Genomic DNA, 12,978 nt, shown 5'->3' with positions numbered 1-12,978 from the left:
ATTCCAGTTGAAGACAGAGCTCCAGGCGTTAGACAGGGCGTTAGACACTAGAATTCACCGGGAGCTTTTAAAAAAGGCTGATGTCTGGGCCTGACCCCAAACCAATTAAATCAGAGTAGGGCCCAGGCACTGATATATTTTGAAAGCTTCCCAGGTGATTCTAATATGGAGACATGATTGAACACACTGAGATAGATGATGGCATACACAATCCATTACCTGATTTCCTCATCCGTTTATACATACATACACACACACACACATGCATATATGCACATGATGCATATATCATACAGTTACACATTAAAGGACGTTTGTTCCTGTCCAAAATGTCCTTCAGATATCTGGCCGGTAAGACCTTTGGTCCATGCCAAAAGGTCCTTGACATTTGGTCCTGTCCAAAACCTTTTGGCATAGACTAAATATACTCAAGGACATTTTGGATAGGACCAAATGTCAAGGACCTTTTCATGTGAACTAAATGTCCTATGGAGGTTTTGGACGAGACCAAATGTCTGTTAACCCATTTTTATCTGATGCGGCAGGAATGAGGTCAGGCTTCAGATATTCGGTAGTTCTCAGATACGTTCAGCAGAACATTAACTGCATGAGACGTCAATTACTATCGTCGAAAAAACAACACAAGAGAAGCCTATTAAACACTACGCCAAGCCAACAGTATTCTCTGCAGGGGCCCTTTCTGGGGCCTTCACTGTGTCAAGTGTACTCTGCATCTCCAACTTACTCTTTTGAAGAACGCCTCTTTGGGTTTCGAGACTACTGTATATAGTTTCCCCAACCAATCAGTCATTCCTGATTTCAGCACCTTCTCTATAAAATGGCAGGGGTAGGGGTGATGAGGGAAGAGTATGTCTCTGATCTGTTTCAGCCTTAAACTTCTATAGTGTATTTTGCCTTCTTTGAAATTCCTATTATTGTAGAGCCTTTCTTCTCTCCATCCCTGTGTGGGAAAGGACATGTTCCCTTTCTCCCGGCACCGTCTATCTTGACTTGACACGGATAAAGACCCTGATGTTATTCCATAAATACAGGAGCCTGATGCTTGGGGAACGCGGCGTGGAAGGGCTGCTCCCTTGCTGGAGTCCTGTGTCAGGAGCCTCATCCCCAGATCCCGGGCCCAGGGCACTGTGGGGACCTGCTTCTGCTCTTGCTTGTTTTCTGGTTTTCCAAAACCAAACTACCTCCCACCCCTTTTTGGTATTTTACTGTTCCTTAAAGGAACCAAACACCCTTTCCTCCCCTGGTTTCTCTTTGAGGTTTCTCAAATCAAACTCTGTGCAATAGGTTTTAAGCTAATAGAGGTTACTTCACAGGAATAAAGACGCTGGTTTTACACAGATTTAAAAAAAACACTTTCTCTCTCTCCAGCATGTCTTTTAGGGATTCTATTACTCAGTGCAACATAGATTCATAAAATAAATCCAATATTCTAATGCGTGTAACTCATGCCTATCAACTCCTTTAACATAAAAACCACCACTGTTCAGGGATTTGAGGGATTGACTGAAGGGGTCAGCCAACAATAAACCTATTGGCTAATTTTCTTGCCATTTTCTATGTAACAATCTGCTAACGTCAGATTGAAAACTACAAATGCTACTGAAATCATTGTCTTTTTCAAAGAGCTGTCATTATCCAGGATTAAATGCAAAGCCTAGAGATACTGAAAAAAAGCACAGACTGCAGAGCCCTGGTCCTGAGGTGTCAAAGGAAGAAAGAAAATGGCACAAAGAGCACTGATTTGGGACCAGATGGAGTTGCATCTGAATTCGCAAATGGCCCCGCAAAGGCTTCTGGGACGTCCCTTAGCTTTTTGAGAAGGTTGCTGCAGGAGCTAGTGATCATACAAGAAAAGCATCTGACTCATAGCAGGGGCTCTAGAAATTGTAGCCACTGGTGATTATTAGCAGAAAACTAAATGGAACCATATTCGTAGTCAGCACATTGGGGGCTTTGCACCTGCACAGCCACTGCTGGAAAGCTGAGCTTCTTCCTGGTTAGTTGTCATTAAAAGAACTCGATTCACTCTTCTCTAAAGTGACCTGATATACATTTTCAAATCCATATATTCTCCTTATTACATTCTGTAACACCTCGTTTTAACCACCCTGGTGCAGGCAGGCCTCAGAGATAGTTCGGGTTTGGTTCCAGACCATGACAACAACAGGAATATGGTAATAAAGCGAGTCACATGCATTTTTTGGTTTTCCAGCGCATATAAACGTTATGTTTACACTATACTATAGTCTATTAAGTGTGCAATAGCATTATGTGTGAAACAATGTATATACCTTAATTAAAAAAATACGTTATTGCGAAAAAAAAGTGCTAACCATCACCTGAGGCTTCAGCAAGTTGCATTAGTAACATCAAAGATCACTGATCACGGATCATCATAACAAATACAAAGTAATGAAAACATCTGAAATATTATGAGATTACCAAAACGTGACAGTAGACTTGCTCGATGAAAGGTTGCCCCCAAACTGTAATTTGTAAAAAATGCAGTGTCTGTGAAGCTCAATAAAGCAAAGTGCAATAAAAGGAGGTCAGCCTTCACTTTACAAGGAAGAAGATATACCTGCATTCTCTAACTTATTTATTCGGATTAAATAAATGCATTTGGTGAAAAACTCCACTATGGAAAAAAAAACAATATCACATAAAATTTATTCAAAGTTTATTGCTTCTATATTTAATAGAATAAATAATATTGTGTCTTCAGAGAAATACAAAAAATATACTTATGAATGGGAAGCAATTAAAGTTGAGAAAATTTACAATAATAATAAATCTTTAAGTCTAACTTTCAAAGAACCTTTGAAACTGGAAATAGTGCAGATCATTGGTTCTGGAACCAGATCTTGGTTCTACATGGCCTTCCCTGAGTTACTTAAATTATCTGAGCCTTGGTTTCTTTAGCTCTAAAATGGTGATATTGTTTAAGTTAAAAGCTTTCAAGAAAAAAAGTCATTAAATGTACAGTTTACATGGTCAAAATTGCTTTCTTCTACTTTATTTTTTATTTCCTCAAAACAAGTTTTCAGAAATTGTTAGCCTGAGGACCTCTAACCACACTATTTTTAAACACAGAATCCAATATTATTATAAGAAGTACATTAAAATAGCATCTCATTACTTAATTACTCTGTGTAGTTTTCTATAGAAACCTGAGTAGCACTACACTGGGGTTCTGCTATGTAAAAAAAAAAAAAAATTCCTTATTCATATTTTTCTTAAACTGTGTTATCAATAGCTTGGTGAGTTCCTGAAAAGATTTCAGAAAATTCAATATCAGAGAGCAGAAAATGTGTTAAGACAGAGTTAGATATTTAAGGTACGCATGATTTGAGAATCTGCATATTTAACAATAAAATATTTTTATATTTATAGATCAATTCATTGAGCAGTAAATAGATCATACTGATACCTAATAGCTATCACTATCAGAACATGAGCTATGATTAAATACTAAAATGAGGTATCACCTCGCACCAGTCAGAACGGCCATCTTAAAAAGTCTACAGATAATCAGTGCTGGAGATGGTGTGGGGAAAAGGGAACCCTCCTCCACCATTGGTGGGAATGTAAATTGGTGCAGTCACTATGGAGAACAGTATGGAGGGTCCTTAAAGAACTAAAAATAGAGTTGCCATATGCCACTCCTGGGCATATATCTGGAAGAGACAAGAACTCTAATTTGAAAAGATGCATGCACTTAATGTTCACTGCAGCACTATTTACAATAGCCAAGACATGGAAACAACCTAAATGTCCATTGACAGAAGAATGGATAAAGAAGATGTGATATATATATATATATATATATATATATATATATATATATATATAATGGAATCCTACTCAGCCATAAAAAAGAATGAAATAATGCCATTTGCAGCAACATGGATGGACTTAGAGATTATCATACTAAGTGAAGTAAGTCAGACAGAGAAAGACAAATATTACGTGATGTCACTTACATGTGGAATCTAACAAAATAATACAAATGAACTTATTTACAAAACAGACATAGACTCACAGACATAGAAAACAAACTTACGGTTACCAAAAGGGACAGCAGGGTGGGGGAGGGATAAATTCGGAGTTTGGGATTAACAGATACACACTACTATATATAAACTAGGTAAATAATAAGGACCTGCTGTACAGCACAGGGAACTCTACTCAACATCTGGTATTATAATAACCTAAAATGGAAAAGAATCTGAAAAAGAATATATTATATATATGTGTGTGTGTGTGTATATATATATATATATATATATCTGAATCACTTTGCTGTACACCTGAAATCAACACGACATTGTATAAATTAACTGTACTTCAATTAAAAAAAAAATACATGGGACTTGCCATACTAGGAATGAAAACAGCAGCCTCTTCCTCATTAAGGTTTTCCTAATCCTTCTCCCAAGATATCCAATTAGAATTGGTCCTTCTCATATTTGTACCCTACCTACCTCACCACAATGTCCGTACATTTCTTAGTGCCTAGTACAGGATCTGGAACTTGGCACATATACAAAAACTACTTATTGAATGAATGAACCACAGAGTGCCCTGATGCAAATGAGCCAGAACAAATGCATCCTTCTAGGTACCGATAAAACACATTCTTACACAGAGCAGAGACCATAGCACTCTCAGTTTTCCTATCTGTAAAATGGAATTATCTACATCAACAGTACGTGGTATGAGTTCAACCGATGGTCGTTAATATGTTCTTTGATTTATCTTTGTATCACATCTAGGATAGTGATTTCACAGCTAAGGATTTTTATGGGGTTTTTCTGAGGTTGAGGCTGACACACTATATAATCTTATTTCGTAGAACTTTAGAAGTCAAGGCATCTGGTTTTTTCCAAACCACTGAACACTTAGCCCAAGCTTGTCCTGTTCGCCAGGACTTTCCAGGAAATCTCACTCTTTAGAAAAGAATTTGTAGGCAAGGAAATGTTTCAAAGCTTTTACTTTGAACAAATGTGTTCTCTTTCCAAATTCTCTGCAGTCTTATAGTAAATTGTTGATAGGCAATTTTACTAGATTCCATAGCTTCAAAAATTTCATTATATGTAGCTGCATGTTATGTGTCTAGTGGGAAACTGGGGGAAATTATTGAATATTAAATCATTAGTTTCCACTACTTTGTTCTTTATGCCTTTTGTGAAGATCTGTAGTCTGCAGAACTTGGCGTTTTTTTACAACTGTTGGGAGAGAACATATTCTAGCATTTATTAAAATAATAGTTATATAATCTCAAAGTTTTCTTATTTATTTTAAATAGCACAGGAATATACCTTATTTTTTTGTGCTTTGCTTTACTGTGCTTTGCAGCTACTGTGTGTTTTACAAATTGAAGGTCTGGAGTAACCCTGGGTCGAGCAAGCCTACCAGCGCCATTTTCCCAACAGCATTGATCACCTCCTGTCTCTGTATCACGTTCTGGTAATCCTTGCAATATTTCCAACTTTTATTATTATTATTATATCTGCTATGGTGATGTGTGATCAGTGATCTTTGATGTTTATACTAAGACTTGCTGAAGGCTCAGAGGACGGTTAGCGTTTTTTAGCAATAAAGTCTTCATAATTAGGGGATGTGCATTTTTTTAGACGTAATGCTATTGCACACTTAATAGACTACAGTATAGTGTAAAAACATAACTTTCATATGCACTGGGAGACCAAAAAAAGGCACGTGACTAGCTTTATTGCCATATTCCCTTTATTGCTGTGGTCTGGAACCGAACCTGCGAATCTCTGAGGTGTACATGTATATTACGGATCATTCTAAACATATTCAACAGTGAAGAGAATAATGTACTAAACCTCATCTTTCATCAACCAGCTTCAACAATTATCAACAATTACCACCTCATGGCCAATTCTGCTCCACCCATTTCCATATTACCCTCAAAATTAAATTCATTTGAAGCAATTCTCAGACACTGTGTCATTTAATTGGCAAATATTTTAGTATAATTCTCGAAGCTACAAGGACTTTAAAAAATATATCCATAGGACCCTTATGTCACGTAATTTTTATCAAGGATAATTTTTTAATTTTGTCCAATATCCAGATTTCACATGACACTAATTAACTCATAATTGTTTATACTCAAGCAAATCAGGACCCACATAACGTCCGTACATTTGCTTCACTGACTCATAAGTCTCCTAGACCTCTTTCAACCTGCCAGGCACCTTGTTCTTTTACATTGCTATCCTTGCATTTTACATGTTGAAGAGATCAGGGCATTTTTCCTGTGCGGTTTCTCACAGTCTGGAGTTTTCAGAGTGAATTCTTGTGGTTCAGTTTATCATGTTTCTCTGTCCTCAGTTTCTGTTAATTAGTACTTACATCAATACCTTTCATTATATTCAGGTTTTCTACTTTCCTTCCTCCTTCTTTCCTCCCTCCCTCCCTCCCTCCCTTCCTTCCTTCTTTTCTTTCTTTCTTGGCAGGAACACTTGATATGCATCTGGTATACTGTCACCCTTCTTGTAATGTTAGCTGTGATTGGTACTCGTTGCATAGATTCATTACTTCTTAGGAGCTGTAGAACTGACTTGCTCTAATTCTGTCACTCATTCTTCATTTATTTGTAGTGAGACCGCATCAGGTTATATTTATAAATTAACTTAGGGAGAATCAGGATCTTTGTACTATCAAGCCTTTCTAGGAATGCAGCATATCTTTCCACGTTTAACTGTAATTACGCAAACTTCGGGAGTATTTTAGTCCTCATTTAGGCTATTTACTAATTTTTGACTATGTGAATGTTTTCTTCTTTTCCTCTATGTCTTCTGATAAACTAGTTTCAGAACATATAAAAGTCTCTTGCATGCTGATTTACAACTGGCTACTTTATCAAATTCTCACCTTGTGTGTAGTCATGTTTCATTCTTTCTTTTCAGCTTTCTAAATATTAATAGTCTCTGGAACTAAAAGTATTTTTGCCTCTCCTTCCCACATTGTGCCTTGAATCGCTTTCACTTTTCTAACATCATTGGCACTGTGATGTGTAAGGGAACTTTTGTCTTGGTTATTTTCTTTCTGATTATCAAGCATCGTAAATGGAATTCCCTGGCTGTGTCAAGTTGAAGAGTTGATCAGAGAGGCTTTTCTTTTAGGGCATTCGGAGATATGTTCATAGCGCTAGATACATAATAAAGGAAATGAGAATTCATGAGATGTAAGCATCACATGGCAGAGAGGACCTGGTAATGATGTAATTACATAACTAATCAGGGCGACAGATTCAGAGCCTCCCGAATTGTACTTTGGAACTCAGATAATTTAGCGCCCCCTCCACTGAACCATCAAACTGCTGTTGAGTTATATATTATATTACATTTTTTACTCTAAAAATTATCTTTTTATAATGTATAAATTAGTTCTGAATAGAAATGACTTATTAAAAGTCAGAGAAAACAGGACTAGCATTTCCTATGAGCTGAAACAAATTCTCATTTAAAGTATCACAAGCTTCCATCGAATGATTTAGAGCTACTTGGGCAAACTGAGGTTGGACATGCTGATGCTTTGGAGTACTTCTTAGTATCTCCTCAGATTGTCCCTGTCAAATTTCTTATGGATGAATGATTGTCAAGCAGTATACATTTATTCCTGAGCAAGAGAAGCCCCTAGCAAATCCACTAAAGGTTTTTTCCTTATGAGTTTACTCTTTAAATTTCAGTTCAAACGCATTTGTTAAGCTCGTATCATATACACAATGCGGTACCACGCCCAACTGCAGCCCTGTGGGCGTGGACGTTCTACTGAATAGCCGATAGAGGCACTAATATTCTTCTGGGTTTGATTCTGAATATAATATTGATCTGCTAATCATTCTGTTGCAAGTTTTCAGTGGAATAAGAAATGAGGAAGTTCGCCATTCTATTAGCAACTCAAGAATCTAGAACATATCATTCAAACCAATGGCCTTTAAAAAGCTCACAGGCAAATTGAGGAATTTGCTAACTACCCTGTAAGATGAGATTTGGACTAACCACAAAGAAAATCATTTTATCCTTCTAAATGGTTCCTGGGTATATTGCGCCCAATAATTAAGCAAACCTGCTAAACGTGCGTGACAAACCTGCCAAGCAAACTAAAGGTATATCTTTAAAAATATTTATTGTTTCTGTAATCAAGGTCTAAAAGTTGGTCTTGAGCTTCTACCCATAAGCACCTAAAACTAGCTCTTAGTATTTAACAGAGACTTGTTCTTTAGAGCTGAAAAATCTAAAATCTAAAATGCCATTCTTTGTTAATAAAAATCTCAGGCCATGAATATATTCTAAAATATATAATTAAAATATTTAACAGCAAGAAAGAATGATAAGGGGTATACGTAATTATAGTAAATGAGGAAGTTTTAATCAGGAGATAACATAAATGTTTTGCACATTTCAGCTGCCGGCACAGACTTGATAAGATACTGAGTCTGGGTCTGGAGCAGGAGGTTGGGAGCCCAGCCCTCGCAGACACGCTCCCACTTGTGATTTCTGCCTGTCACTTAACCGGGAGATGCAGAAACCGTGAGTCTCACTAGAGACCCGAGCCTGCATGTTTTCTAAGGCAAAAGTGGAAGGAATCAATAAGACTGCCAGACAACATTCAAATACTTGCACTGAGAAATCCGTCACCAGAAGCAGCCTGCAGACCTATGCTTCTCGTTGGACATCCCGCTGGTGACTCTTTCAACTGCCCTCTTCCTATGTTCATCACTATTTTTCTTAACAATAAGCAATAAATAAACAGAACCACCAAGTCCTCCCTTTTCCATTAATCTGTGGACACAGCATCATGAAGGGAGAAGAAATCTCCGGTCTCATTGTTCTTATTTTAGGCGAGATTTCCTGTAAAGTTTTGTAGAGAAATGATTCACGATGATTCACCCTAGATTAAGTGAGTCGGCATGATTAAGATCTACTCAGAGGACCCTGAACCACTCTTTTAGAGAAAAAAAGGCCAAATCTGAGAAGGTTTTCAGGTGTTCCCATTGACAGCAGCAAAGGTGGCTACCCACCATTTCTTACATGTGTACAGTGAGCTGGAAAATGACACCAGAACCTCTGTAACAGTCATCTTGTTCACTCTCACAGCTCCATAGGTCTATTACCATCTTGATTTTACTGATAAGGAACCAAAGCTCATTATAGATTCTTCATCTTGGCCAGGACAGCTCTGCTAGTACAAGTCGCAGAACTGGGTTTCAACCTCATTCTATTTAATGCCTTACCCAGTGCCAGTAACCACTCTAAACACTGCATACTTGAAATTCTTCGTGTAATTTAATGCAGCATGGTTTTCTCTCCTCCCACCTGTACCATCTTACAGGTTTAGTTTTCCTTCTCTGCTAAAGCAACTTTTATTTCTACCCTTACCACTTAATTTTTAGATATACTTAATTCGATTAAACTATTCGTGCTATATTATTAAGATACCTAAAGAATTTAGTGCTTTTACAAGTGCCCTAAATTGTAAATAGATTAAAAATAATCAACACCTCTGTAAAGTACTTTTATGAGTTGGCCATAGTCACATGTACGCATGTCACGTAAAGTTGAAACTACAAATAAGAACATTTAGCACGAGAAAGTATTTCCATCCTGTTTTTTGGCTGGAGTTTCTAAAGACCTTCAACCTATTTCAAATAGACACCCTCCGAGTCCCTGACCCTGCTGAAATGGCATTTCCATAAGCACAACTCTGGTTTCATCTAACGCCGTCTTTTAAAACAAGTGCCTCTGTTTAAAAAAAAAAAAAAGGATTATGCCAGTTTACAAGACCACATAAAAATGATGACTGTGTCAACAAACCAGGAACATTACTTTAAAACAGGACTGCAGAGTCCTTATTTCCTTATTTGAATTACATATTCCCAAGAAACAGTGCAAATAGCCTCTACTGAATTAAAGAGAGATAACTTATTAGTTGAAAACACCATTCAAGTTAACAAAATTTCAAAAGAAACCCACTTACTTGTTCAAATTCATTCTTTTGAAATTCTTCAAAACCAAAGATGTCCAATATTCCAATATCCCATGTCTGCGAGCTGAAATGAAAGAGGACACAGTGAACAGGCATCCTTAACGCTTCCCACTGCTACTTTAGGTTGGAGAAATCCAGCCACATAGCGTGTCACTGGCAACTTGAAGTAAAAACACAAATGATTATCTTAATCTGGTAGAAAACTGAAAATTAGGAAGAAGAAGTGTTCTTTTAATGCTTTGATTCAAACACAAACTCATTAACAAAAATGCACTGATTTCTAAGTATAAAATGTAATGATATATGGGTAGTTTAATATTTACTTCTCTGAAAGCCTCTCTGTCTGTCTCTTTCAAATAGACCTGCTTTCTCTGAAGGAATTTGGACCGACCTGTTAAGTGGGTCTCACCAGCAGTAAATCAAGCCATTTCTCCATTACACATAAGTACAATACAAGTCAAGTTACAATTAAGCCATGTGCATGTTTTTTGATAGATCAGTTTGAGCTACTCCAAAAATTATGACTTTCCTAAAGGAGGCCCTATAAGTAAAGAACAATGAAGATCATGAAACTCGGGTGCGAAATGGAAAGAAATCTATCTAAGTAACGACTTCTCTCTTCCATGTAAACTATCGCTCTTGGAATTTGCTACAGTCTTGGATGGTCAAATCACAGATGTCGGAACACACACACAGTAAGTGAGGAAAGGAGGAATGAAACCTCATGTGACCCGGGAACCCTGACAACCTGGATTCTGTGGGGATATGGGAGCGGCACGGGGGTGTGTGCACGAGGTGCTTCTTGCAAAGAAAGCCCCAGATGATTCTGGAACGCTGGTCACCCCACCCCTCCCATGTCTCTGGTCTAGCGCGTCATCAGGAGGACTGCTGTCTGCATTTTCTGCCAGTGGAAGCGATGATTCCTCATCACGATGGTGCTCGTTGTTTCATTACCGGTCTCCCTGCTGGTGCAGATGTTTTGCTGTTGTTTCCACTCAATTTGATGTACCCAAACTGCAGACCCCCTTGGCCACCAACTCCCTTTTTGTACCTATATTGTGTTTTCACAAGCAGGATGTAATCACAATACATTAGGGGCTATAATTTGTCACTTACATGGCCACTTTTTTCTCTAGAAAAAGGCAAGCTAATGATTCTGTGATATCCTTTCTCTAAGATTATTTGTTGTAGATGGTACGAAATATGAACGTCGTAAGTAGGAAAGAGCATTTTAAAAGCCCTTGATATAAACGTCACATGGCAAAGAGTGTAAGTCAGCAAGGGGAGGAAAGAAGCATTCATTGGATGTCTCTAGGTAATCGATTCAGTATTTTAGAAGAAGAAAATAAAGTTAGCTTTGTATCTCACCCTGTGTGCCCAAATAAACTCTACATGGATTAGAGAGCCAGATGTTAGAACCAGAAACTGTAAACACGTACAGGAAAACAAATGTGATCATTTTTTTTCTGCTTTCAGTTCTGGGAAACGTCAAAAGAAAATATTCAAAAACATGATTATGCAAAGACGAAATTCTTTTGCAGGATAAACTGTAAAAATAAAATTAAGTTCTGTTAGAGGTAAGTAGTATTTAAAAACGCATTGTCTCCTTCATTTTCATAGATTTTTCTCAATCTACTAGACTATGTGTCCAGTCATACATCATCTTCCACCCATCCACGCCTCTCCCCATCCCACCATCTTTATAATGTGCACAAAAAGACAGCGGGAATGATGTTCACTCAGTGGGCACCATGGTGCTGAGGGTTAGGCTGATTTGTTGCTCTGGTGTGTGTGTGTGTGTGTGTGTGTGTGTGTGTGTGTTTTCCATGTAATGAGCTGCATCGTTTCACTTGTAGGAGTCTAGTGATGAAGCCTGTCAAGTTCTGGGGTTGTTCCGTCTTGGTAGGAATCCTGATTGAAAAATCCTTTTTAGTTGGATAACTTTGGGCAAGTTACTTAAATTTTCTGAGCTGCAGTTTCATCATTTATAAAACTGAGATAACAAGTCACATGCATCCACCTAGATATTTGCTACAATTAGAAGTAATGTAAAGAAAGTTCTAGGATAATAGCTGGTACACAGTGTGTCTCCAATCACTGAAAGTTGCTTTCAAAAATAGTTGTTTAAATTTGCTATAGAAATACAGAGGGTGGCTAAGAGTAGAGATATAAATGGCTAATAGGCATATTAAAATGTCAATCTCATGAAAATTGCAAAAGAAATAAACTTTAAAAAATTATGATGGGAAAGACATCCCCATACACTTTTGTTGGCAGTTGAAATTGGTAGAGCCTTCTTAAAAAACAACATGCTTATGTGGCACAAAGCTTTGAAATATTCATATCATTTGCACCAGGACTTCCATAAGCAGGAACCTATACTAAGGCAATTATCAGAAATGCAATTAAAGACATGAATAACGATGTTCATTGTTATCTTAATTATAGTAAAACAACAAAAAGTAACAAATACCCTACACTAAAGACACAATTAATTAAACAGCATCCATCCTAGGACGGATTAATTTAGAGAAACTGTCAAGTTAATAGAAATCAATTTATAAATTCTGTATAAATAACCCCAATTACACATCCAGAAGACTTAGACAGAAGTGCAGTCAGCCCGAGAAGAGGACCTGGAAATGTCTCGAATGGTAGACCTAGCGGTGATTTATTAATTTTTAAAATGTTCTGTAGTGGGTATTATAGCACTCTCCATCTTTAGCCTTTATTTAAAACATACATGACTAAACACATGTTGTGCATTTTCTGAGTTGGTGGAGGAAGGACGACCCTAAGCTTCAGGGCAGAAAGAGGAAAGTGGAGCCCCGCTGAGACGGTAGAGACAAGTGTCTGGTTTTCCAGGGACGGGAGGTGCAGCAGGGACCCGAGGAGTCCAGAGGGAGCAGAGGGGCTTCCTGAAGGCCACGTGCT

General features: G+C 37.7%; 1 protein-coding gene across 1 annotated transcript in view; it reads right to left on the bottom strand.

Annotated features, from left to right (window-relative positions):
* The window catches only part of MYO16 (myosin XVI), a gene marked incomplete at its 3' end in the record, with an annotated part of 531,603 nt that overhangs the window by 160,085 nt on the left and 358,540 nt on the right, over nt 1-12,978 (bottom strand). Inside the window, exon 22 of the mRNA XM_082859271.1 lies at nt 10,036-10,108. Coding sequence (XP_082715397.1) covers nt 10,036-10,108 — 73 coding nt within the window. The remainder of the gene's footprint in view (nt 1-10,035; nt 10,109-12,978) is intronic.

Source organism: Leucopleurus acutus, assembly GCF_964270905.1.
Source record: "Leucopleurus acutus genome assembly, chromosome: 18".
Taxonomy (NCBI): domain Eukaryota; kingdom Metazoa; phylum Chordata; class Mammalia; order Artiodactyla; family Delphinidae; genus Leucopleurus; species Leucopleurus acutus.
Note: the sequence above shows the minus strand (reverse complement) of the source record. Positions and strands in the feature narration are given on the sequence as shown.